Source organism: Alnus glutinosa, chromosome 10, assembly GCF_958979055.1.
Source record: "Alnus glutinosa chromosome 10, dhAlnGlut1.1, whole genome shotgun sequence".
Classification (NCBI taxonomy): domain Eukaryota; kingdom Viridiplantae; phylum Streptophyta; class Magnoliopsida; order Fagales; family Betulaceae; genus Alnus; species Alnus glutinosa.
The window spans coordinates 26,245,000-26,269,806 of NC_084895.1; the positions used below are offsets into that span (position 1 = coordinate 26,245,000).

Sequence of the window (24,807 nt, forward strand, 5' to 3'; positions counted from 1 at the left end):
AAAGAGCAAATTGCCGATTACTATTCCACAGTTTTAAGAGCATGCAACTTGCTCATCACAATGATATTATAGCTTATTCTTAGTATGGGTGAAAATGCATACTCGGTTCTTAGCATTCGCATCCGCATCTTCGTTATATAATTACTATCGACATTCGCACAGTTATTGTGGTTATTATCTGCTATCCGCATATGAGGTAATAAGCGTTTTTAATTACTATCTAAATCTATATGCAAGATTAAATAATGCATTTATTACTATATGTAAGTTTAAATAAATTTTTCTAATAAAAAACACCCATTATATGGACATCTATCAAGCATAGATTCAACCGGAACATTGGTAAGCAACAAACCTTTTTCCGATGAAACTTTTTTGGTTTTATTTACATAGAGAAAACCAAATCAAAACCATTGGAATCCATACATCGATCTATGTCATCTAACAAATTAAAATAAAAAGATTACCCATGTCTATTTAGTTTAGCAGTTTCAAATCGTGCTATTTGAAAAAATAGCAATTTCAAAACCCAATTAATAAAAGCACAATTATGATTTTGATAAAATCGCAATTTGACCTTTTAAATTGCTATTTGACCTTTAAAAGTGGTGAGTAATGCTAGAAATCATATTTTCATTCTGCAATGCTTACGTGTCAGTCCTAGCTAACCGTTGGATTTTTTTTTATTATTTATTTATTTTTAACTATAATTGATTAAAAGGTTAGTTAGGACAACTATGTTGGCATGATGTGATATTTGTAGAATAAAAAATGTGGTTTCTAGCATTATTCTAAAATCTTGCGTTTTGTAAAAGAGAAGTTCTATACACCACACAAACATCTCACTTTTCTCCCACTATGTTGACGGGTGGTAGAGTCTAGTAACTATTAAATATTTCTTTTTTAACAAGGTTTGATCTAAGGGGTACGACACTCTGTCATGTTAGTATACTAACAGTGGGATAATGATGTAGTATATAACATTTCACTTTTAAAAATACACCCCCTTCCCTATAGTCAAACTGTCATTTTTTTTTTTTTTTTCAAAAGCACTCTTCTTCTACGAATTTGTCTAAAACACACTTTTGACCTACAAAATCACACGACCAAATGCATGTTAACGTGTTATGACTTGGTCTTCTCATCAAGTCAAGTTTGGGCCCTACTTATTTCTCCTTCTCTTGGTCAAGGTGGCTTTTCCTTGTTGAGGTGGTCTTGTAGTCCCTCTCCAAGCCAAGAATGGACAAGCCTTTATTAGCCTTTGTTCTGTCGACTTTGACTATTATAAAAAGGGATGCAGCCCTTTCATGTAAAATACAGCCAAAAGTTAATGTAATTTACGGTAGTGAGTGAGAGAGAGAGAGAGAGAGAGGAGAAAAAGAGAGGTGGAGAACGCCTGGTGTAGTGCGTAGGGAGAAGAAAAAAAAAACTGCAGAGTTCCAATTGTTATTTTTCTCTTGTGTGAGGGTGAGATACGGGTGTATTGGGGCTTTAGGTTTTTTGAGTGTTTTTTCTCCCTGTTCCTTTTGTACTCCATCTTTTGATAGTGAATTTCTCCGAGTCGTCTCCAACAGTGGATGTAGGCTTGTTAAGCCGAACCACTTAAATCTTGGTGTCGTGTGTGATTGTTTTTTGCTTCCTTCTTATTATTCGCATCTCACGGGTCTTGGAGGAAATAAGATATATTTCCTAACAACTGGTATCAGAGCTTTTGGTTCGAATGGGAGCGATGGCAGGAGAAGATGGAAAAGCAGAAAGAATCAGAAAATTTGATGGCACAGATTTTGCATATTGGAAGATGCAGATCGAAGATGTACTTTATGGGAAGGAACTACATCTGCCTCTTTTGGGGGAGCAACCAAACGATATATACGATAGCGATTGGGCCCTACTTGATCGAAAGGCCTTGGCAGTTATCAGGTTATCGTTGTCAAGATCGGTAGCACACAATGTTGTGAAGGAGAAGACCACTGCAGGTCTGATGACGGCTTTGTCAAGTATGTATGAGAAACCGTCGGCAAACAACAAGGTGCACCTGATGAAGAAGTTGTTCAACCTAAAGATGGCTGAAGGAGCCTCGGTAGCACATCATCTCAACGAGTTCAACACCATCACAAATCAATTATCCTCAGTAGATATTGATTTTGATGATGAGATTTGTGCTTTGATTGTGTTGGCGTCGTTGCCAAATAGCTGGGAAGCTGTGCGGATGGCTGTGAGCAATTCTGCAGGGAAGAGCAAACTAAGTTATGAAGACATACGGGATTTGATTCTAAGCGAGGAAGTTCGGAGAAAAGACGCCGGTGAAACCTCGACTTCTGGTGCAGCCCTAAACCTCGAGACTAGAGGTAGAGTACAAGACAGAAACTCTGGCGGGGGTAGATCAAAATCCAGAAAGGGTATAAGCAAATCCAAATCTGGACGACAACTAGAGTGTTGGAATTGTGGCAAGACTGGCCACTTCAAGAAAAATTGTAAAGAACCAAGGAAGAAGACTGGTAACGACTCCGCAAACGTTGTGGCAACAGAAGAAATACAAGATGCACTAATTCTCTCTGTTGACAGTCCTTTTGACTCTTGGGTCATGGACTCGGGAGCCTCTTTTCATACCACTGCGATCCGTGAAGTACTCGAAAACTACGTTGCTGGAGATTTCGGGAAAGTGTACTTGGCTGACGGAACGCCTCTGGATATAGTGGGCATGGGCGATGTTCACATCAGAGTCCACAGCGATTCGGTATGGAAGCTACAAAAGGTCAGACACGTCCCACAGCTGAAGAAGAACCTGATTTCAGTAGGACAACTTGACGAAGAAGGGCATGCCATAAAATTTCACGGTGGTCAGTGGAAAGTATGCATGGGAGCCAGACTCTTGGCTCGAGGATATAAAATAGGTACTCTCTATTTGACTACTAATTCGAGAGATACAGTTGCAGTTGCAGTTGCAAAAGGTGACTCTAAACTATGGCACCTAAGGCTTGGGCATATGAGCGAAAAAGGGATGAAGGTGTTGCTGTCAAAGGGGAAACTACCAGAACTGAAGTCAGTTGAATCTGATTTGTGTGAAGACTGCATCCTAGGGAAGCAGAAAAAGGTAAGTTTCATGAATGTTGGCAGAACTCCGAAGCCTGAGAAGTTGGAGTTGGTACACACGGATTTGTGGGGTCCCTCTCCAGTGGCATCTCTTGGAGGCTCGCGGTACTACATCACATTCATAGATGATTCAAGCAGAAAGGTATGGATTTACTTCTTAAAGCAAAAATCTGATGTATTTGAAGTTTTTAAGAAGTGGAAGACCATGGTAGAGACGGAAACTGGTCTGAAATTGAAGTGTCTAAGATCAGACAATGGAGGAGAATATGAAGACGGGGGATTTAAACAGTTTTGCGCGGTAAATGGGATTAAGATGCAGAAAACTATCCCAGGGACACCACAACAGAATGGCGTCGCGGAGCGTATGAACAGAACCCTCAATGAGCGTGCAAGGAGTATGAGGTTGCATGCTGGGTTGCCAAAAACCTTCTGGGCAGATGCAGTGAGCATTGCTGCTTATTTGATAAATAGAGGACCCTCCGTTCCTCTGGGCCACAAACTACCTGAAGAAGCCTGGAGTGGAAAGAAGGTAAATCTTTCTCACTTAAAAGTTTTTGGTTGTGTTTCATATGTTTACACTGAATCTGATGCTCGTAGCAAGTTAGATGCTAAGTCTAAGAAATGTCATTTCATTGGCTATGGGGATGAGGCATTCGGGTATAGGTTTTGGGATGATCATAACCGGAAGATCATTAGAAGTAGGAATGTTACTTTTAATGAAATGGTTGTGTACAAGGACGGTTCGAATGCAAAAACAGTCAATGCAGAGTCAGAGGTTGAGAAGCCTGATTTTATCAGCTTGGATGAGATTTCTAATGATGCAGCTCAAAGAAGAAATTTAGAAGTTGATGAGGATCCAGAAGCTGAACAAGATCCTGAAGTTGAAGAAACTGAAGAACAACAGATTGAGTAAGGAACACCTACAACGGCTGTCCGAAGGTCTGCTAGAACCATTAGACCTCCACAGCGTTATTCACCCTCCTTGTTCTATATTCTGTTGACAGATGGCGGTGAGCCAGAGACATATGATGAAGCCTTGCAGGTTGAAAATTCAACCAAGTGGGAGTTAGCCATGAAAGATGAGATGGACTCATTGATGACTAACCAGACATGGGAGCTGACTGAGTTGCCAGCAGGTAAGAAGGCTTTACATAACAAGTGGGTGTACAGAATAAAGGGTGAGCATGATAATAGCAAGTGCTACAAGGCGACATTGGTTGTCAAGGGCTTTCAGCAAAAGGAAGGTATTGACTACACCGACATATTTTCACCAGTGGTGAAAATGACAACCATCAGACTGGTAATAGGAATTGTGGCAGCAGAGAATCTACATCTTGAGCAGTTAGATGTGAAGACAGCATTCCTTCATGGCGATTTGGAGGAAAATATCTACATGAAGCAGCCACAGGGATTCACAGTGCAGGGGAAAGAAAGTCAGGTATGCAATCTGAGGAAGAGCTTGTATGGCTTAAAACAAGCTCCAAGACAATGGTACAAGAAGTTTGACAGCTTCATGGACTCTGCTGGGTTTACGAGGTGCAATGCAGATCACTGCTGTTATATTAAGAGTTTTAAGAACTCTTATATCATCCTACTGCTGTATGTGGATGATATGCTCGTTGTAGGGTCCAGTATGGAAGAGATCAAGAATTTGAAGAAACAGTTGTCATCACAGTTTGCAATGAAGGATTTGGGAGCTGCAAAACAAATCCTGGGTATGAGAATCATTAGAGACAGAGCTAATGGTACACTGAAGCTTTCACAAACAGAGTATGTGAAGAAGATTCTCAACAGGTTTAGCATGGATAGAGCTAAGCCGGTAAGCACACCCTTGGGAAGTCAATTCAGACTAACCAAGGATCAGTCACCAAAGACAGATCAGGAGAAGGCATACATGAGCAAGGTACCCTACGCCTCAGCTATCGGAAGTTTGATGTACGCAATGGTCTGCACTAGACCGGATATTGCATATGCAGTGGGAGCTGTGAGCAGATATATGGGGAATCCAGGGAAACAGCATTGGGAGGCAGTCAAGTGGATTTTGCGATATCTGAGAGGAACTTCAGATATGTCCCTTTGCTTCACAGGAGTAGATTTGAAGCTGCAGTTCTACGTGGATGCTGATCTAGCTGGTGATGTTGATAGCAGGAAGAGTACTACAGGGTTTGTATATACCCTGGGTGGTACAACGGTGTGCTGGGCCTCAAAGTTACAGAAAATTGTGGCCCTTTCTACTACATAAGCTGAATACGTGGTTGTGACAGAAGCCGGAAAGGAGATGGTCTGGCTAAAGGGTTTCTTGGATGAGTTGGGTAAGAAGAATGAGAAGAGCGTTCTACACAGTGACAGTCAGAGTGCTATTTTTCTTGCGAAGAACCCGGCGTATCATTCAAGGACAAAGCACATTCAGTTGAGGTATCACTTCATACGTTCACTACTGGAGAGCGAACAGCTGATACTTGAGAAGATTTGAGGTACAGAGAATCCAGCAGACATGTTTACAAAAGGTGTGACTGTTGAGAAACTGAAGCTGTGCGCAGCTTCAGTTGGTCTTCAAGCTTGAGGACAGGTAGGGGAGACGACCTGAGGAGATTTGCTTTTGGGACTTGATGGAATTCAAGTCAAGTGGGAGATTGTTAACGTGTTATGACTTGGTCTTCTCATCAAGTCAAGTTTGGGCCCTACTTATTTCTCATTCTCTTGGTCAAGGTGGCTTTTCCTTGTTGAGGTGGTCTTGTAGTCCCTCTCCAAGCCAAGAATGGACAAGCCTTTATTAGCCTTTGTTCTGCCGACTTTGACTATTATAAAAAGGGATGCAGCCCTTTCATGTAAAATACAGCCAAAAGTTAATGTAATTCACGGCAGTGAGTGTGAGAGAGAGAGAGAGGAGAAAAAGAGAGGTGGAGAACGCCTGGTGTAGTGCGTAGGGAGAAGAAAAAAAAAAAAACTGCAGAGTTTCCAATTGTTATTTTTCTCTTGTGTGAGGGTGAGATACAGATGTATTAGGGCTTTAGGTTTTTTGAGTGTTTTTTCTCCCTGTTCCTTTTGTACTCCATCTTTTGATAGTGAATTTCTCCGGGTCGTCTCCAACAGTGGATGTAGGCTTGTTAAGCCGAACCACTTAAATCTTGGTGTCGTGTGTGATTGTTTTTTGCTTCCTTCTTATTATTCGCATCTCACGGGTCTTGGAGGAAATAAGATATATTTCCTAACAATGCACCCTTAGCAACTGATTGGAACACTAGTATGGTGATGCAGAAGACAATAACATGGGTTAGTGGAGATAAGGCACCTCAACAAGTACAATATGGGAATGGAAAAATGCAGACATCGGAAGTTACTACATTTTCACAAGATGATATGAAAAGTGAGCTACTCCCATTTCCATTTCCTACATTTATGATTGATTCTTTCTGTCATCTCTTTCTCTACTATTCAAAATACTATGTCAAGGATTTTAGTAGCTTTGCATGCTGGAATGCAGAGAACAACCACTATTGTCCATGCATTTAATATAGGACGGAAATTTCCTCCAAACTCGGTTGGAGAAAATTCTTCATACCGTCTATGAAACTGTCTATGTGTCTCTTGAGCATGTAAGACACGTGCCCTTTAATGGTGAAATTATCTTGCAACCATGACTATCCATCTTCTACATAATACTTGCTTCGTGATTGTGAAATGAATAGGTGCAGCTCTACCAAGTCCATCCAAGAACTTCGGTTGGCATGAGCCAGGATTCATTCATTCAGCGGTGATGACAGGACTTCAACCTTCAAGTGCCTTCTCCTATAGATATGGAAGGTATAGTATAGCATCTCATTTTTGCTGGCTCTCGATTCAGCCTCTTTTTAAGTGACTAGGAAAAATAAAAAGAAAAGTGAAAATAATACTCACAAATCTGTTTAAAACACAAAAGACAGATCTTCACTTTCTGCAGAAAACAGAGAAAACAGAGGTGAAGGAAGAGTTGCTCTGCCCCATACACACATAAACCTTGTCAGATGGTGCTGTGAATGGTGGCAGTAGTTTGTTAAATTTTGTGCATGACATTACTCTTAACAAGTTTTTATTACAGAATTCAAAATGACAAGAAAAAAAAAGGAACACAAATAAAAAAATAAATTAAAAAAGAAAAAAGAAAAAAGTGCACTACCAAAGTTTGATCTGTCTGCTAAAATTATCCATCAACCAAGAAAGAGGTAAGTGGACAAAGCATATTCATAACAGTTTTTTATGAAAAAGCAAGTGTAATCTGGAAATTTGGATATTTTTGGGACATTTTCTGATGTAATGAAGCTGTAGTTCCTGCCCAAATAAGCGTATTCACCTGCTAATGAGTGCTTGTAGGGATTAAAGGAGAAAAATATATAGCTGCAATGTTGCCTAAGGTAGACATCACCACTGAAATAAATTAGTCTAATGACAATATTCTATATTTGGCCTCTGGCTTAAGGGTAGGAGTATTTGGCAGGTTGCTGTCCCGAATCCCTACCCGTGGCCCGTGGAGTTGGAGGAAGTTGCTTAACCTGAGTGATCTAGCTAAACAATTTATCTGAGTGAAAATTGGAGGTGGAAGGACTACTTTCCTCTGGTATGATCACTGGCATCCTGATGGGTGCTTATTAGACAAATATGGGCCACAGATTATCTATGAAGCTGCTAGCACTAAGGAGGCCAAAGTTTCTTCTATAATGCAGAATGGAGAATGGTTCTGGGCTGGTGCCCGGTCCGATAATGTTGCAGCCATTCAGACTTGGCTGTCAGAGTTGATTGTTGAAGGGGGTGTTGATGTTCCTGTTTGGAACTCTAAAAGCGGTATCTACAAGTGTGTTGATGCTTGGGAAAGTTTAAGGTCTAAACAGCCGGTTGTTCCTTGGTGGAGAGTGGTCTGGTTCAATTTTGCTATTCCTAGACATGCTTTCCTCTTGTGGCTTACATTTAAAAATGCCCTGCTTACTCGTGATAGACTGTGTGCTTGGGGTATCACTGGAAGTATAGATTGCCTTTTCTGTCATGCAAGTCAGGAAAGCCGAGACCATTTGTTTTTTGAGTGTTGTGTTAGCCGTCGGATTTGGAGGGATGTTATGGGTTCCTGTCTGATTTCTGACCCTAAGTTAGTCTGGGATGAAGTTGTGGAGTGGTCTTCTTCTGAGTTGAAGGGAAAAAATTTGGCTGTTAGCTTGTGCAAGCTTTGTTTTGCTGCTACGGTCTATCACCTATGGAGACATCGCAATGGCCTACTTCATGGCAACACCCCTAGATCTGAGGAAATTATTGTCGCTAATGTGAAATGGGATGTTCGTAACAAGATCCTGGCTACGGGGTCTGTTTTTTGCCCTAGGCAGAAATTCACGTTGCTACAGAACTGGAGTCTGTGATTTCTCTTCTGGTAGTAGCCACCAGAAGTTAGAGGACAGCCTTCGTATTTGGTGTTTGTTCCCGGTTTTTTTTAGCAGTATCGTGTTGCTGCTGTTGTAGTTTGGGTGCAGCTTGTAATTTGTCTTTTGCTGATGCAGTAGTTTGTCTCTTGCTTTATGTTGTAGTTCTGTTTTGCTACTGGTTTCAGTAGTTGTGTTTTTCTTTTGGAGAGATCCAGTCTTTACTGGAGTGATGTAATGCTTGGTGTTTGGTTATAAAAGTTTTAATTTATCCAAAAAAAAAAAAATACTACCCCAATGATCTTATTATTACAATTGACATCAAACTGTTTATTATTATTATTATTTATACAAAGTGATTCAGGTGGTTGGAGTGAACGATTCCAGTTCCGGACTCCGCCTGCTGGAGGATCAAATGAACTTAATTTTCTTGTATTAATTAAATTATTAAATCCTCAATTTCCTATAAGCTTAAAGTTTTGAAATAAGTATTAATTTAACATTGTATCAGAACAATGGTCTTTAGAGAGTTTGAGCTCATATTTTTTATCACTGCATATGTTTGAACTCAATACATTTGCTCTTATGCCATATTTAACTATCACTTATCTTTAAAGATAAACTGATAGGAAAGAGTAAATTTAATTGTCTAATTAATACTAGTAACTTCAAGAAACATGTTAAGGCTAAACCAGATCAGCAACACTTTCACAAAGCTGATCCAGATCAGCAACACATTCACAAGTCATCTGCTGCCCCAAGTCACCCATTGTCAAACCATTTATGCAGCATATCAACACTGCAGAACAACCATTCACAGAAAACGATGCAACTGAAATCTGCAGCACGTTTTTCAGCAAGCAACCAGCCTTCAAACCATGCCTCTAATCTCTCGAGCCATACCTCTGCTTCTCTGTAATCACAGACTGATTAGTGTATATGATTAGGAATACTTCGTTGTCATTCTCAAGTTTGTATCTAACCTCCGGATCTCTCCTTTGTATACTGGTCAAAGACCTCTTGTAATTTTCTATAAATACTAATAAAGTGCAGACTGTTTTGGTTAAGCTACTAAAACAGATTTCCTAATTCATCCTTTCAAAACATACAACCACCACCACAATAATAAAGTGAAGAAATTTAAGCTGATGCAACTGGAATGTAACGACCATGTTTTTAATTTTATGATTTACATAGCCAGGATCCCTCTTTGTGATTGGAGCTCTTACTGATGAAGTAGCCTACGGAAAAGTGGACTCCATCTTCCATATTGGAGACATAAGTTATGCCATTGGATTCTTAGAAGAATGGGATTTTTTCCTTTAACTGATAACCCCATTTGCTTCCCAAGTTGCTTACATGATTGCTATTGGAAACCATGAGCGTTAGTTTTTTCTCCAATTCTCTTCAAATTATTAGCTGGTATGGATGCAGATACTTGCATAAATGATAATGAGTTGTAACTAGAGAAGCAGTTGTGGGAAAATTCTTCTATCTGTTTATGATGCTCAAAAAAACTACAAGATAAATTTTGAATTGGCTGCCACTTTCAGGCATGCATGATTACAGAACATATGTAGTGATCCACAAATGGAGTGAGTAGCTATATATATGCATGATTTATTCTTTTTTTCTTTATTTTTCAGGGACTAAGTAGACTCAGGGTCAGTATACATTACTACTGATTCAGGTGGAGAATATGGAGTTCCTTATGAGACTTATTTTTTCAAATGCCAAGCCAAGCAAAGGATAAGTCATGGTATTCCATAGAACAAGCAAGTGTTCAGTTCACCAAAATTTCAACCGAGCATGACTGGTCAGAAAATTCTGAGCAGGCAGGATAGAACAGGTTCTTCTAATAATATATCCTTCAAGATTAATTGGGATTTACTAAATATTTGTTTATCTCTTACTTATTCCATGGCCTTAATTTTGTTACAATATGAATGGATGGAAAAGGACATGGCCACTGTTGATAGATCAAAAACTTCTTGGTTAATTTTTATAGGCAATTTCTTTTTCAATTTTTTATTTTATTTTATTTTATTTTTTTCTGGTTATTTTATGAAATGTGGCCTCAATTTGTCACAACATGGGTCATTTATCACTTTTTATCCTCTTAAAATTTTGAATAATGATGATCTAACATAGTATTAGGACCGAAATCTTGAATTAAAACCTTGATTTTACTGTTTATCCTATATTTCAATTAAAATAGTCTACATGTTGTCTAGTATTACACGTGGGGAGGAGTGCTAAAATATTAATTAAATGATTGCCTTCATTGTCAATGTAGACACAAACCCATGTATACTTCAAAAGATTGAGTCTTCAGTGTGGATAAGAAATTCGTTGAAGCTGTAGAACCATTACTAATTGACAATAAGGTAAACTCCTTTGGCTCCTCAAATCAAAATCATTAGTACTTAGGCCATTTTTGGTTGCATTTTAACACTATGTTAGGAACATGATAAAGGTGGATCTGGCTCTCTTCAGCCATGTTCATAATTATGAGAGAACCTGCGCAGTTTATCAAGAGGAATACAAGGCCATGCCTACAGCAGATGAAAATCGCATCAACACCTATGATAACAGCAATTACAGTGCTCCAGTGCAGGCTGTTGTTATTGGTATGGCTGGCTTCACCTTGAACAACTTCACAACTGATCATGTAAGTAAATCTCAATTCTTCCCATATTTATCTTTGTTTGTGATAAGTGAACTTTTAAATTCAATGTCATTGTTCCTAAATAGGTGAACAGTTGGAGCTTACGAAGGATTTCTAAGTTGGTTATGTAAGAGTGCATGCAACAAAGGAAGAGATAAACTTTGAGGTTTGTATGCTCAAACTCTGACTAGAGAAGATATAGTAATTCAAAAAATTCAAAGGAAAGTTGGTATATATCAGGGCAGGAATGGACGATCGCCTAAGGCACCAAAGAATTAGGCCCCAAATAGCAATAGTATAATTAAGTTTTATTTTATTAAAAGAAACTTTTAAGGCCCCAATTATGATAAAGAAGCTAGTTAATGCTCTTTAATTAAGGCCTTAATTATGGTAAAAAATAATTGCAAAGAAAGAAAGAGAAAGATGAAAATCACACTAATGACACCCTTAAAGCAGTAACTAAACTCGTAATTTTGTCTGAACTTAAAATTAACATATGTTGGCTAAGTTCGTTCGTGGGACTTGACCACCCATGAGCTCCTTTATTATCCACCCATCTTATGCAGGCTACTTATCTCTTCAATGTGGACCGAGAAAGTAACAGTTTTAAGTGTTTTGTAAGTACATATTTTGTGTTCTTGGTTATTAATTTGTTAATGATTTTGTTTAGTGAACAGAAAACAGAATAGAACAAAGGAAACCCTTAGGAAGACCATAATGTCAATTAGTTGACACCTTTAATGTGAAGCCTTAGAAGTGTAGAATGGTAATACAACAACACACTGAAAGACATTCTTTGTATTTGTGAACTTGTGTAAAATTTGTCTCACCTGTTTTCATCAATTTTACAGTTTGTGAATGCTGAAACGAGGAAAATTGAGGACAACTTCCGCATCATCAAAAAGCAGAGTGCCATATTTGTAGATGTCTCACTAATAATGACTGGCTTCGCCGGGATGACAGTTGATGAGGCCGTCAACAGAGAGAGAGAATCATGTCTTCAAATCCAGAAAACCTTTACCTGGAGTTTTCAAACTTTTGAACAAATTTGCAGAGAATCATGCATTAATGTAAATTCGAGCAAAAAGGGACTGAGTGGACCTTAATTGTTTCTGGATAATTTGATTTCTTCTGTTGAAGCTTCAAAGATAAATTTGAGCCAGTACATTTTCCTGTAATACTGGATTCCTTGGTTTCTTCCTTTATGCTTATACTTGAATCAAAATTGCTTGACATTTCTTTCTCATCCAACAGGCTAGCAGCATGCTTTGGAACATTTGAGCTCGAGTCCAAGGCAATGGCATCGAGAGGCTGTTCATTGTAGAAGAACACAAACTATCTGAATCACTTGAGCAGAAAGAATAAAACAAAACAAAAATAAAGAAATAAAAGGAAAGAGAGTAAGAAAGGTAGATCTGAAACGGTTGGGAAAGAGCACCAAGTTCTGAGGAGAACATTATAGACTATAGTTAACCAAGTTCATATTAAAATTGCAAGGTTAGAAGAAAGTATATTAAACTTGATGCCAGGTTTTCACAAAGAACATGTCAGAGTATTGAGGGAAAAGTAATGAGAAAGTTTCCAGACTCACACCTGCTCATCTTCTCTTGGAAATAATTTGTGAGTAGAACCCTCACTATTTCATGTACTCTCTCAGCAGGTTCTTTATGCATTAGTAACTGAACCTCAATATCATTCTCATCTGTATTCTTCAAACTTCTTAATGAAATATCAAGGCAATTAATCTTCTCTGTCAGAGCCTTACAGCATAATTCGGGCCATTCCTCGTGTTCAGCCCAGGCCAGTTGACTTTGAAGGGATACAAGATCTTGTTCAAGTTCATCAATTTCAGTATCTGCCTTTGTTATCAATATCCTTGACACTTGTATACAAGATTTCTCATTCAAAGCATCTTCTTCTATCACATCTACGACGACAAGAAACGGGTAGCAAATGTGGAAACAGTGGATTGATATAAGAAGGAACAGCACCAACAAAAAATGCAGAGAAAAGATATCCATAACCAGTGTAGAAGTCACACTGCCGTCCAGGAAGCATACTGTAACTGCTTTCATGTGCAACTGGAAAGTGATAATCCGAATGCAACATAAATTACAATAAGGATAAAAAATATTTTCTAAAAATTATTTTACGCCGAAACAAATGGAGCATGGCATCAAATATTTCATCGAAATAAGAAATAAATAAATTATAAATCCGTTTGAATTACTCTCCCTGCTGGACAAAACAGATAGTATAAGCAACATTACAAAAAAAAAGCTTTCTGTTTTTGCGATGACGGTCCTTAATTAAGCAAATACTCTTTCAAACGGCACTCATTGACTTGCTAGTATAAAGTTTAAAAATAAAAATTCAACGGAAAAAGATTCATTAATGATCTCTGGCATCTCTGCACATCAAATCCTCTAGAATTTCTGTTGTAAACAACTACATGACTCAAATATTTTGAGGACACAGATTAGAAAGTAATTCTATGACTTCATGACTCACCCAAAAAATAAAATAAAAAGGGCATTGGGGGTGGAACTGTGAACAACAACAGATTTTTGGGGATTCACAGTGCTGATTGGTAGGGCTTACAAACAGATTTACAGATTTATAGGGGCTTGAAAAATAAAGAGAAAATCAAACCAAGAAGACGAAGAACAAAGAAATAGGCCTTCTAGGAGTCTCACCATTAACCCATAATACGCTGAAATTGTTATTAATCAAGTTCCCCAGTTATTTCTACAATACCACAACACTTGCTTAAATAGAAGCATAAATCTAAAACTGAAAATTGTGTGCCTGGCCACCTATGATATTGGGAAAATCGTTTTGAGCATTGCAACCATTCTTCATTAGAAATTGCTTGATTTGAAACCAAGAAATTCTTTTTGGAATGGAGGGAGAAATTAAATCATCACAAAGTGATCGTGATCACGACGATATACAGGACAATGTTCAATCTCCCGCACAACATTTACATATATGGTAAAAAGAAAACCTGGCTATCGGCAGCTTCAAAAGAATTTTGGGTTGCCCTCGAGGAGATATATTGCCATCTTAAGTCCACACCTCTTACAATCTGCAATTTAACACCTAAAAACGTCAGAGTGATCTAAAAAATCAATGACAATCATAACTTTTTACACAAACAAATATAAACAGAATATACACAGAGTCTCTCAAATAGAACTGATTTTTTGTTCAATCCCTCTCTCAAATAGAACTAATTCTTTTCCCTCAAATAAGATTACAGAGAGAGTGACCCATGTAATTAAGATGTTATTTATTCATATTTTAATTGATAACACCAATGCAATGGAATGCATTTCATTATTTTGCACACAGATAAAAGACCAGAATGAGATTTGTTTCCATTTTCTGCTCCAAATCTAAAACATATTGGAAAAAGCTTGATAATATGATTTTCTGTTGCTATTGGCGCAAAACTACTCACAAAAAAACATTTCACCAATCACAGTTCACTAGAAAAATGTTTACTATTCTTGTGTCCATTAATGTATTCTTTGATTGAGGAGGAAACAATACAAAGAAAGAAGAAAATATCCAGTCACATACCTTTTTTAAATGATTCTCACAAATCTGTAATGATCAGCAACATGGCAATTAGTAATGAAAAACTCAATGGTCGAAAGCCTTCTCTCTCTCTGCTTGGTCACTTGGGCATTTTAACCAACACTTACGATGCCGTCAACTCCAACAAGAATACTCGCACGTTCATCAAACCAACAAGAACAGCAGCAAGAGGGTCTTTCCAACGCCAACATTTAGAAGACAATCGAAAGAGGCTCCCATTCTGGTGATGGACACCATGAATGCATTGGAAATCAAAGAAAGAATTGATAAAAAATATGCTCTAGGAAAAGTTGATTGATGGGCTGATTCTGCTCTTCCGATTCTGGGTCATAGATGAACCTACCATCAATTTGAACGTGAGGGATGTGGGCTATCTTGGACCACCCTCGTCCTTGATATTTCTTGCAGTGTTCTTTCAGCAGAGGACAGTTTCCAATATGAAGTTGCTGGAGTAAGGGAGGCAGACCATCCTTCGGAAAGGATGTGAACATTTCACAGCAAACGATGCGAAGCTCCAAGAGTGAGGGAGGCAGACCATCATCTGGAAAGGACATCAACTTTTCACACCATCCAATCTTTAGTGTTTTAAGAGATGATAGGTATCCAAAGCCTTTGGAAGATAAGTATTTCAAATTCGGCAAGTTTCTGATGTGGAGGCTGGTTAAAGAGGGAGGCAGACCATCATCTGGAAAAGACATCAACTTTTCGCACCAACCAATTTGTAGTGTTTGAAGAGATGAGAGGTATCGAAAGCCTTCTGAAGATAAGTATTCCAAATTCGGCAAGTCTCTTATGTGGAGGCTGGTTAGAGAGGCAGGCAACATTGGAAAGGACACAAGTTGCGGACATCCGCCTTGAAATTGAAGATGTTGAAGAGAGGTAAGTTTTTGCAACCCCCACTCAAGCAAGGCCTCAATAATGTCGCAATCACTGATTCCAAGTGATGTTAGGTTGGTGGGAAATCCTTCTCCCGGAAAGGAGTCCACACCTGGACATTCTTCTATCCACAATTTTTGAAGAGAGGTGATGCTGTGTATGCAGTTGGGTAGGGCCCGCATTTTCTCACAACCGAAAATCCACATCTCTCTAAGGTTGCGTGGGAGCAATCCTTCGTCCGGTAAGGATTTAAGGTTTTGACAACTCCTAATATAAATTATTTCGAGAGAAGAGTTCTGATGGAAGCTTTTCGCCACGGACTCCAGCATTCCACAATTGTAAATATTGACGACTTCAAGTGTTGCAGGTAATTCTCCGCTCGATGTTAAGGATTTGAGGGATGGACACCGCTCAATATTCAAGTCCTCAAGAAGAGATGTGCTGTTGCTGCTGCAACTGTTGGTATCATTGTCGTCCAGCAAAATCAGCATATTTTTGCAAGACTCTATCTCTAGCCGTTTTAGAGTTGGAGGTAGCTGGCTTGATGCAATGTGTGTCAGCGAATCACAATTATAAATACAAATGCACTCAAGCCACGCGTTGTTGAACATCAATGCCTTGGGTAAAGATTTCATGTCATTGCGTGTGGAGAGCATACCCTGTTGGGGCTGCTCGTTTGCTTCTTCTCCCACCAAAGAAACTAGTTTTTGACACTCAATAACCTCCATATAACTAAGACGGGCGAGGGGTTTTAGTAATCCCACATCATTTGACCATAAAGGCGTTAGCTCCTCACAATTTGTAATCCTTAGAGATTCTACATTCATAAACCCTTCTCTTGAACATGTAAAGTCCGAAATTCTTGCAAGAGAGTTCAAGTTTAGTGAGATGAAGTCCACCTTACTTTTGCGCACCACCCCTATTGAATTCTCAAATTCTAGTTTGTAAAGCTCCGGGAAACTTGAAATTGAAATCACCAACTGCTCACATCTTTCTATAACAACATTTTGCAGTGAGGGAAGGTGGATTGGTAAATTCCCCAACAGCTTTGGACAATTTCTAATAGAAAGCTCATGCAGGTGTGGGAACTCTCCATTGGGGCTCCAGCTCTCCCATTCCTCCATATCCACAAAATACAAAGTTTCTAAGGATTCAAAAGGTTGTGAACAACTACCCCCATAAAACTCATCACCAACATTCTTTACACTAGCCATGCCTTCGATGAAAAGTTGCTTAAGTGATGGTAGTTGGCCCACTGGTGGCAACGATGTGCACTTTCTACAGTTTTCAATCCTTAGGAGCACCATATGAAGAAATGAATGACCTTTTAACCAAATCGGAAACTCTATACCACCATATTGCTTGATAGTGAGCTCCTTCAAAGACTTGTTTGGATGTAGCATGTTAAGTACATCTAAGTCGCTTGCTCCATCTTTTGACCGATCCACATAAATGCTCCATTCCAAGCACAATGCAACGAGATCAAGCTTTTCAATTAACTTTGCATCTCTTGCATCCTTAGGTTCAATGGCATTCTCCAATCTTGAGATGATGAGTGTCCCTCGAAGATGAAACAAAGAACCTAACTCTTTTAACGAGAAGCAGTTGCCTTCTTTGACAATTAGATTAGACAATGTCTGCAGATTAGTTAGTTTACCTATTTGGGGAGGCATCCCTTCCAGTTTATCTGCATTGAGAATGTTGAGGTGGCGCAAGTTGACCAAGTTTCCCAAATTTGAAGGCAACTCCTTTAGATAAGAACAACTTTCCAATATCAGTGTTTGTAAGTTGTAGAGAGTGGTTGTTGATTCAGGCAAACCTCTAATTCGAGTGTAAGAGAGGTCAAGATGTCGTAGGTGTTTCAAATCACCAATTGAATCCGGTAACTCAACTATGCAGTACCCACTCAAAGAGAGCACTCTTAAACATGGTAATTTCGACAACAATCTAAGAGGAACATCGTGAGTCAAATAACACCCCCCCCTATTAGATAGCATAAGAGGCATGAAGGTACGTAGACATTTGAGTTTAGAAAAAACCTCGAACTTTTTAGGGCCATCATAAAGATCACCCAGATAAGACAAATGCCAAACTTTGATGGAAAATTCTCCTTTGTTGATGCTCTCAATTCTATCCTCCATTCTGAAGCATATATCTCCTGCAACCCATTGGGCTAAATCATTGATAAGATCATGCATTATAAATTTTGATTTCTTCATGCTTGACTGTTGAAAAAATGACCTCGACAATATATCGCGAAAATACTGACGACCCAAATCTTCTATTTGCTTATCTCCTTGTGGCTGAATTAGACCTTCTGCCACCCATAACAAAACCAGCTGCTGCTCCTGGAATTCATAGTCTTTGGGGAGTATTGAACAATACGCAAAGCATCTCTTTAATTGTGAAGGTAGATGGTGGAAGCTCAACATAAGAGCTGGAACAATTCCACTTCTCTCTTCTGGTATATCCCATATCTTGCTCTTTAGTACACCTTCCCACTCATAAGGGTCCAACGTAGTGCGCAAGAGGCCTCCTAGGGTCTTTGCTGCCAAAGGTAAGCCTTTACATTTTTCAACGATTTTTTCACCAATATCTTTAAGATTTGGATGTGCACTGAAGTTGTTTGCCCCTAGTGCATGTTGGGTAAATACAGACAAACATGCCTCATTTGACAACACTTTCAAATGGTACTCTGGAAGGGCTTCTGTCATTGATGAAACTCGCCGAATGCGTGTTGTCGTTGATGAAACTCCCCGATTGCGTGTTGTAATGATAATCGCACTTCCCGGAGCCCCTTCTAAGAAAGGAGCACTTAGGATAGTCCAGTCATCGTAGTTCTCATTCCAAAGATCATCCAAAACTATTAGAAACTTCTTCCCTTGCAGTTTCTCCTTTAGTTTGACTTGCAATAAATTCAGATCATTGTCACCACAATTTTCAGAGGTGACCGATGTCAAAATTGTTTTTGTGACTCTAATAGCATCAAAATCTTCAGAAACACATGCCCATGCTTTTAGATCAAAAAAGCTTTGCACTTTTTTATCATGAAATACATACTTGGCGAGAGTTGTCTTTCCTATACCCCCCATACCACGTATAGGAATCACAGAGAGTTTGGCGTCCCTACATTTTTCACTCAGCAACCAATCAAGTACAACCTCTTTATCTTCATCCCTGCCACAAATATCAGGTTCAGTCACTAGAGAAGTTGGCGCCAGTGCCCCTGTTTTCCTATGTGACTTCCCAACAGCAGTTTCTTTCAATCTCAAATCAGTTTTTTGCATCACGAGCTCGTTGAATCGATCAGTAATGTCTGTGATCTTTGACTCCAGACGAATGTTGATCTTAAGAGCATGTGGAGTCAAACCAGTACAACAAGCAGGGATGAGGTTCCGTACCTTACTTGTGCTGCCCTGATTTTCTCCCCTCAATTTACATAGCAAAGCTTCCGTGTCGAACTCATCAAGTATGTCTTCTACATCGTAAGCCAAGTCTCTGAGATCATCCAGCCAACGTTTCACCGCCTTGTTAGTGTATTGCTTCTCCTCCGCATCATCAAGCAGTGCCTGAATTCTTGACAGCGTTTTCTTCCACTTGCCCAGCTTTTGTCCAAGTCCCTGGTATCGACGTGCAAAATTCAGCAACTCCGGTGACAGCAATTTGTCAAACAGCACTTCGAGGAACGCAGCAAGGAAAATCTCTGCTACAGGCATGGCTTTCTTTGTTGAAAGGGATGAATAGGAAAGAATGCAAAGATAGCGAGGCTCTCAAACGCAGAGTAATTGGTTTCTTGTGTGAAAGCTTGAGGATTCTCAAAAGTTGCAAATTGCAAGAAGTTCAAACTGGTAAGAAAAAGATGGGACGTTTGTGGGGGCTGCGCATGCATGTGCATGCTTTTCTTCAATATTCAGCTTAATTTCTATTTTGAGTGGAGTCCACCATAAATGGCCACATTCAAGGAACCAACGGAATCCAAAGCTCTCTCTCTTTCTAGTTTCTACCAAGAAAAAAAAGACAAAGACAAAGACAAAGACAAAGAATCAAAGAAAAAAAAGATTTCCACAATCCAATAAAGTTCATCAGCACCGCTTGTAGTTGTAGGGCTGTGTTTTTTTTCTCCCATCAATACCTATCTCTACTACTTTTTAGGCTATTGGTTTTGCACATTTGAACATGCCACACTAATAAATTCTCAATTACTTTTGTTAGAGATAAAATTAACCCTAGAGACACGTGGAATCAAAAGACGTCTCAGGGTTATAGTCTCGGGGTTATAGTCTCGGATGTTTGTTCCGCCCAGCGAAGAAAAGATCGTCCAAGTATAAAGACATCTCGGAGGAAGAAAGACATCTCGGAAGAAGAGAGACATCTCGGAGGTATGACGATGTCTCGGTCTTAACAGTCTAGGCTGCGGTATATAAAACATCCCGAAATCTTCTAGTCTGAACAAAATGAGCACGTCTCGGATATTTTTGTCTCGGGGTAACAGAGCCTCGGGAGTGACATCAAGTCGGAGTGGTAACGTCTTGACTCGACCTTTCACAACCTGGTTATGGTGCGGCGATATCCCGAGATCTCCACGGCGGAGCGAACATATCTCGGATATCATCACCTCGGAGGTTGGTTGAAAGTATACCGCAGAAGTCCCAGAATACGATAAGGATAAAATCCCACAGGATCAGGGATAAAACCGCAACTCCATGATTAATGGGATAAGGTAGTTATTTATGTGGAATTCAACTTAAAGAGATACAAGCACAATCAAACTGTGAGTTCTACAATGTTATTCAAAATCTCTGAAGATGAGATTCAGCTAAGCTAGGACTCAAACTCCTAATCCAACTAGGCGTCAAGAAATCTAATAAGGTTACAAGTCTGGTAAGACCACAAGCTCGGCCTATAAATAAAGACCATCACACCAGGTATGAGACACGCATTCTCTGAGTTCTTGAGATTGAAATATTCTTCAGAAAACTGGTTTAAACTGACTTAGGCATCGGAGTGGGCGTAGTCGGCACCCCGACGAGTTGTTTGTTCTTTTTGCAGGATTGGAGTGGTGGATCAGGACCCCCTAGCGAAACATCAGGCGACACGTCACCATACCGGAAACTGTACCAACAACTTTAAATTCAATCCCTAATAATCATACTAAACATTCAAGCATTTGTATATATAGGAAAAAACTTACAACTGAAACTGATCAAAAATAGTAATTTTTGACTTTATTTATTCACTACAAAACAATTAAACAATCAAATAAAATAAACATCATCCCAAGAAATATCATATCTCCAATGAAGGACAAATTAAGTTTTTTCTCATTACTTCAGCTCATCCATTACAAAGCATTTACACTAACATGCAACACCACTGACAATTATGATCAATACACAGCCTGCTTGCTCCTAAGACAAAAGCACAGTGTATCTTTCATGCGTAAGTTAATGGTTCTTTTTGTTAATGTGTTCTGAAAGGTGTTTTATTTTATTTTTATTTTTTATTTTTTTTAAAAGGTGTTATAATGTGATATAAAAGTGAAAATAATTTTAACTATTTTGTAGTTAAATTATTTGTTAATGTTTTCATTTTGAGAATAAAAAACGACAGCAAATGGAAAGAAAAGTTTAACAAATGTCCTTACCCATACTTTTTGTTATATCTTTGCTTGATTTTTTGTAATATTTAAAAAGTAGCTAACCTTTTAAACGACTTTTTTTAAAAATTTAACTGAAATAAAATAAACAAATTTAAAATACGCTGCCAAGAGTATAACATAATGTTTAAATGGGTATTTGTAATTTTTTTTTTCTCTTCTTAAAAATTTTAATTATGGTATTTGTTGGTACAGTTTCCGGTACGGTGACGTGTCGCCTTGTGATTCGTTGCCTTCCTCGATGTTCGTTCTCCTCGTAATCTGCAAAATAACAAACGGCTCGTCGGGGGTGCCGACCGGACCCCCACTCCGATGCCTAAGTCAATTCAAACTTATTTTCTGGAGAATATCAGTAATCTCAAGAGTTCAGAGAATCTGCTTGTTTTTAATACCTGACACAGTGGTCTTATTTATAGGCTCACAGTTCACAGTTATAAAACTGCTAGAGTGCTTGTAGCATAATCTAATTAGGAGTCTGAGTCCTAGATCACATAGTCTTGAACCTTATCTTTCTAATTAGGAGTCTGAGTCCTAGATCACATAGAATTCAAATTGGGTAATAGAGTCCAAACTGGATATGACACTCTCTTTAGCTAATGTCATTCTATTAGGTACCTTATCCCATATTTGATGGGATAGAAGTCTATCTTGATATACTCGGGATATACGTCTTTTTGGAGATAACGAATGGTCTTATAAATTGGGTTTAATCTTGCTGTGCCGACCCGATGGGCTCGGCCCACATGTCTTTCGAGCGGCACTTAAATCCTTGACCTGGTCTGAAATATTTCGGCAATTAGCACTTTCTGCTGGATTTGGGCCACAGTTGAAGAAAAGGAGTATCGCGTGGTCATACCTGCATGAGAATGATGAGGGTAAAGGTTGTGAAGATCTAATTTCTACTCTCCGTAATGGTTCAGCAGCTGAAAATGCATTTGTGATAATGCAAGAAAAAGGTTTATTACTTCCGCGAGGATCAAGGCATCGCTTGACTCCTAGAATTGTCAAATTTGCAGCTTTCCATGTTCTTTCACTAAAGGGAAGCAAGGGATTAACGGTATTAGAACCTGTAGACAAGATTTAGAAATCTGGACTTCGGGACCTGACAACGAGCAAGACCCCGGGGGCTTCAATTTCTGTTGCTTTGACAAGGGATGCTAGCTTTTCGAAAGAATAGCTCCTTCGACATATCGTGTGTGTGCTGCTTACATGAAGGATCCTGCCGATGTTGAGGCAATACTTTCAGCTGCCAGAAAGAAAATTCAGATATTTGAAAATGGGTTTTTAGTTGAAGAAGATGCTGATGATATTGAAAGAGAAGATCCGAGCAGTTTTATCCCAAGGTGGCAACCCTCCAAAAAGTTAGATCCGAGGTGTTCTACCGAGTGAAAAGTTAGATCCGAGATGTTTTACCGAGGCGGAAAGTTAGTTCCGAGGTGTTCTACACAAGTGAAAAGTTAGATCCGAGATGTTTTACCGAGGTGGAAAGTTAGTTCCGAGGTGTTCTACACAAGTGAAAAGTTAGATCCGAGGTGTTTTACCGAGGTGAAAAGTTATTTCCGAGGTGATTTATTGAGGCGGAAAGTTAGATCCGAGATGTTTTACCGAGGTGGAAAGTTAGTTCCGAGGTGTTCTACACAAGTGAAAAGTTAGATCCGAGGTGTTTTACCGAGGTGAAAAGTTATTTCTGAGGTGATTTATTGAGGCGGAAAGTTAGATCCGAGGTGTTTTACCGAGACGAAAAGTTAGATCCGAGGTGATATACCGAGGGGAAAGTTAGATCCGAGGTGTTTTACCGAGGCGAAAAGTTAGATCCGAGGTGATATATCGAGAAGAAAGTATAATCCGAGAAGTTTGATCCGAGGGTATTCTACCGAGGCGAAAAATATGTACCGAGATGACACATACCGAGAGTATTATTCCGAGGGTACTATCCCGAGGAGACTATGCCCGAGCTCCTAGTTCCAAATGGCACACTTTGAGGACCCCTCTAGATTTGCCATCCTCCTAAGTGCACAGTCACGTGCCGAGGGACAAATCCGAGCCGAGGGTCCAGTTTGAGGAACTCTCCCAAAGAGCACCATATCGAGTGGCGTGCAGGATAAGGAGCTCCAAGTAAGACGGTCTATCTTCATTGAATTCACTAGATAAGTTCATACTCTTCTTTTACAACTATGATTTATGTTAAAGTAAGGATAAATGTTGGTTTTTATCAACCAAGAAAAAAAAAAATATATATATATATATATATATATATATGCATGCACCTGTACGCTTTGCCGAAATGTATATATATTTTGATAAAATAGACTCATGTGTTGAGGCTTCACTCCTGTCGTGAGTGAAAGGATCACAAAATCATCCCGACGGATGAAAAGAATATATGGTGCTACTGTGCATTCTGCTATTTTGTTTTAGTATATGCAATGCTTCGTTAACCCTTTTTGCAGAAAAGATACGGGGAGACAAACCCTACAACAAATTAAACAAGGAAAGTCTCTCGGTCAGTCCAACACCGAGAGCCAAGGAGACAACCTTGCAGAGAAAACAAGGAAAGTCTCTCGGTCAGTCCAACACCGAGAGCCAAGGAGACAACCTTGCAGAGAAAACAAGGAAAGTCTCTCGGTCAGTCCAACACCGAGAGCCAGGGAGACAACCCTGCAGAGAAAACAAGGAAAGTCTCTCGGTCAGTCCAACACCGAGAGCCAGGGAGACAACCTTGCAGAGAAAACAAGGAAAGTCTCTCGGTTAGTCCAACATCGAGAGCCGGGGAGACAACCCTGCAGAAAAAACAAGGAAAGTCTCTCAGTTAGTCCAACACCGAGAGCAAGGAAGAACAGACAGTCCCCAGGTATCGATTGATCTCTGCTAAGAATAAAGCAGCAGTCCGAGACAGAATGGAAGCACTTCTTCATCAAACTTCTCCAAAGATGATCAAGCTACATCAGCGTCCATCTGACTCCCCACCTCGAACGACTCGAAAGAGTTATGGTGGGGATGTTCAGGAAAGAAATCCGCCCAAATCCTTTCCTCGAACAACCCGAAAGGGTCAGGGAAAGGATACAAAGGGTTGAAACCTCCCGGTTGGAGGTTTCCGAAGGATGAGGACTAGAATCCGCCCGAATCCTTTCCTCGAATAGCCGGAAAGGGCCAGGGAAAGGATACAAAGGGTTGAAACCTCCCGGTTGGAGGTTTCCGAAGGATAAGATGATGGATATCCCGATTAGAATCCGCCCGAGTCCTTTCCTCGAACAACCCGAAAGGGTCATGGAAAGGATACAAAGGGTTGAAACCTCCCGGTTGGAGGTTTCCGAAGGATAAGGTTAAAGATATCCCGAATCCTTTCCTCGAACGACCCGAAAGGGTTATGGAAAGGATACGACGGCGGGATTGCAGGTTTTCGGAAGGACAAGAACATCCAAGATAGAATCGGCCCGAGTCCTTTCCTCGGACGACCTGAAATGGTTATGGAAAGGACACCAAGACAAGAAAACCTCTCGGTTGGAGGTCTCCAGACGTTAAAAGATTGG

At 39.5% G+C, this 24,807-nt stretch overlaps 1 protein-coding gene and 1 pseudogene across 1 annotated transcript; one reads left to right on the forward strand and one right to left on the reverse strand.

Annotated features, from left to right (window-relative positions):
- The first annotated feature begins 279 nt into the window (after positions 1-279).
- Positions 280-12,248, forward strand: LOC133879271 (probable inactive purple acid phosphatase 1; annotated as a pseudogene).
- Positions 12,249-15,535: 3,287 nt separating this feature from the next.
- LOC133879272 (putative disease resistance RPP13-like protein 1) lies at positions 15,536-19,524 on the reverse strand. Its single transcript, XM_062317799.1, has 2 exons — positions 15,593-19,524; positions 15,536-15,546 (listed from the first exon to the last, which is right to left on the reverse strand). The coding sequence occupies exons 1-2, from the start codon at positions 19,335-19,337 to the stop codon at positions 15,536-15,538; spliced, it is 3,756 nt and encodes a 1,251-aa protein (XP_062173783.1). The 5' UTR covers positions 19,338-19,524.
- Between the last annotated feature and the right edge of the window lie 5,283 nt (positions 19,525-24,807).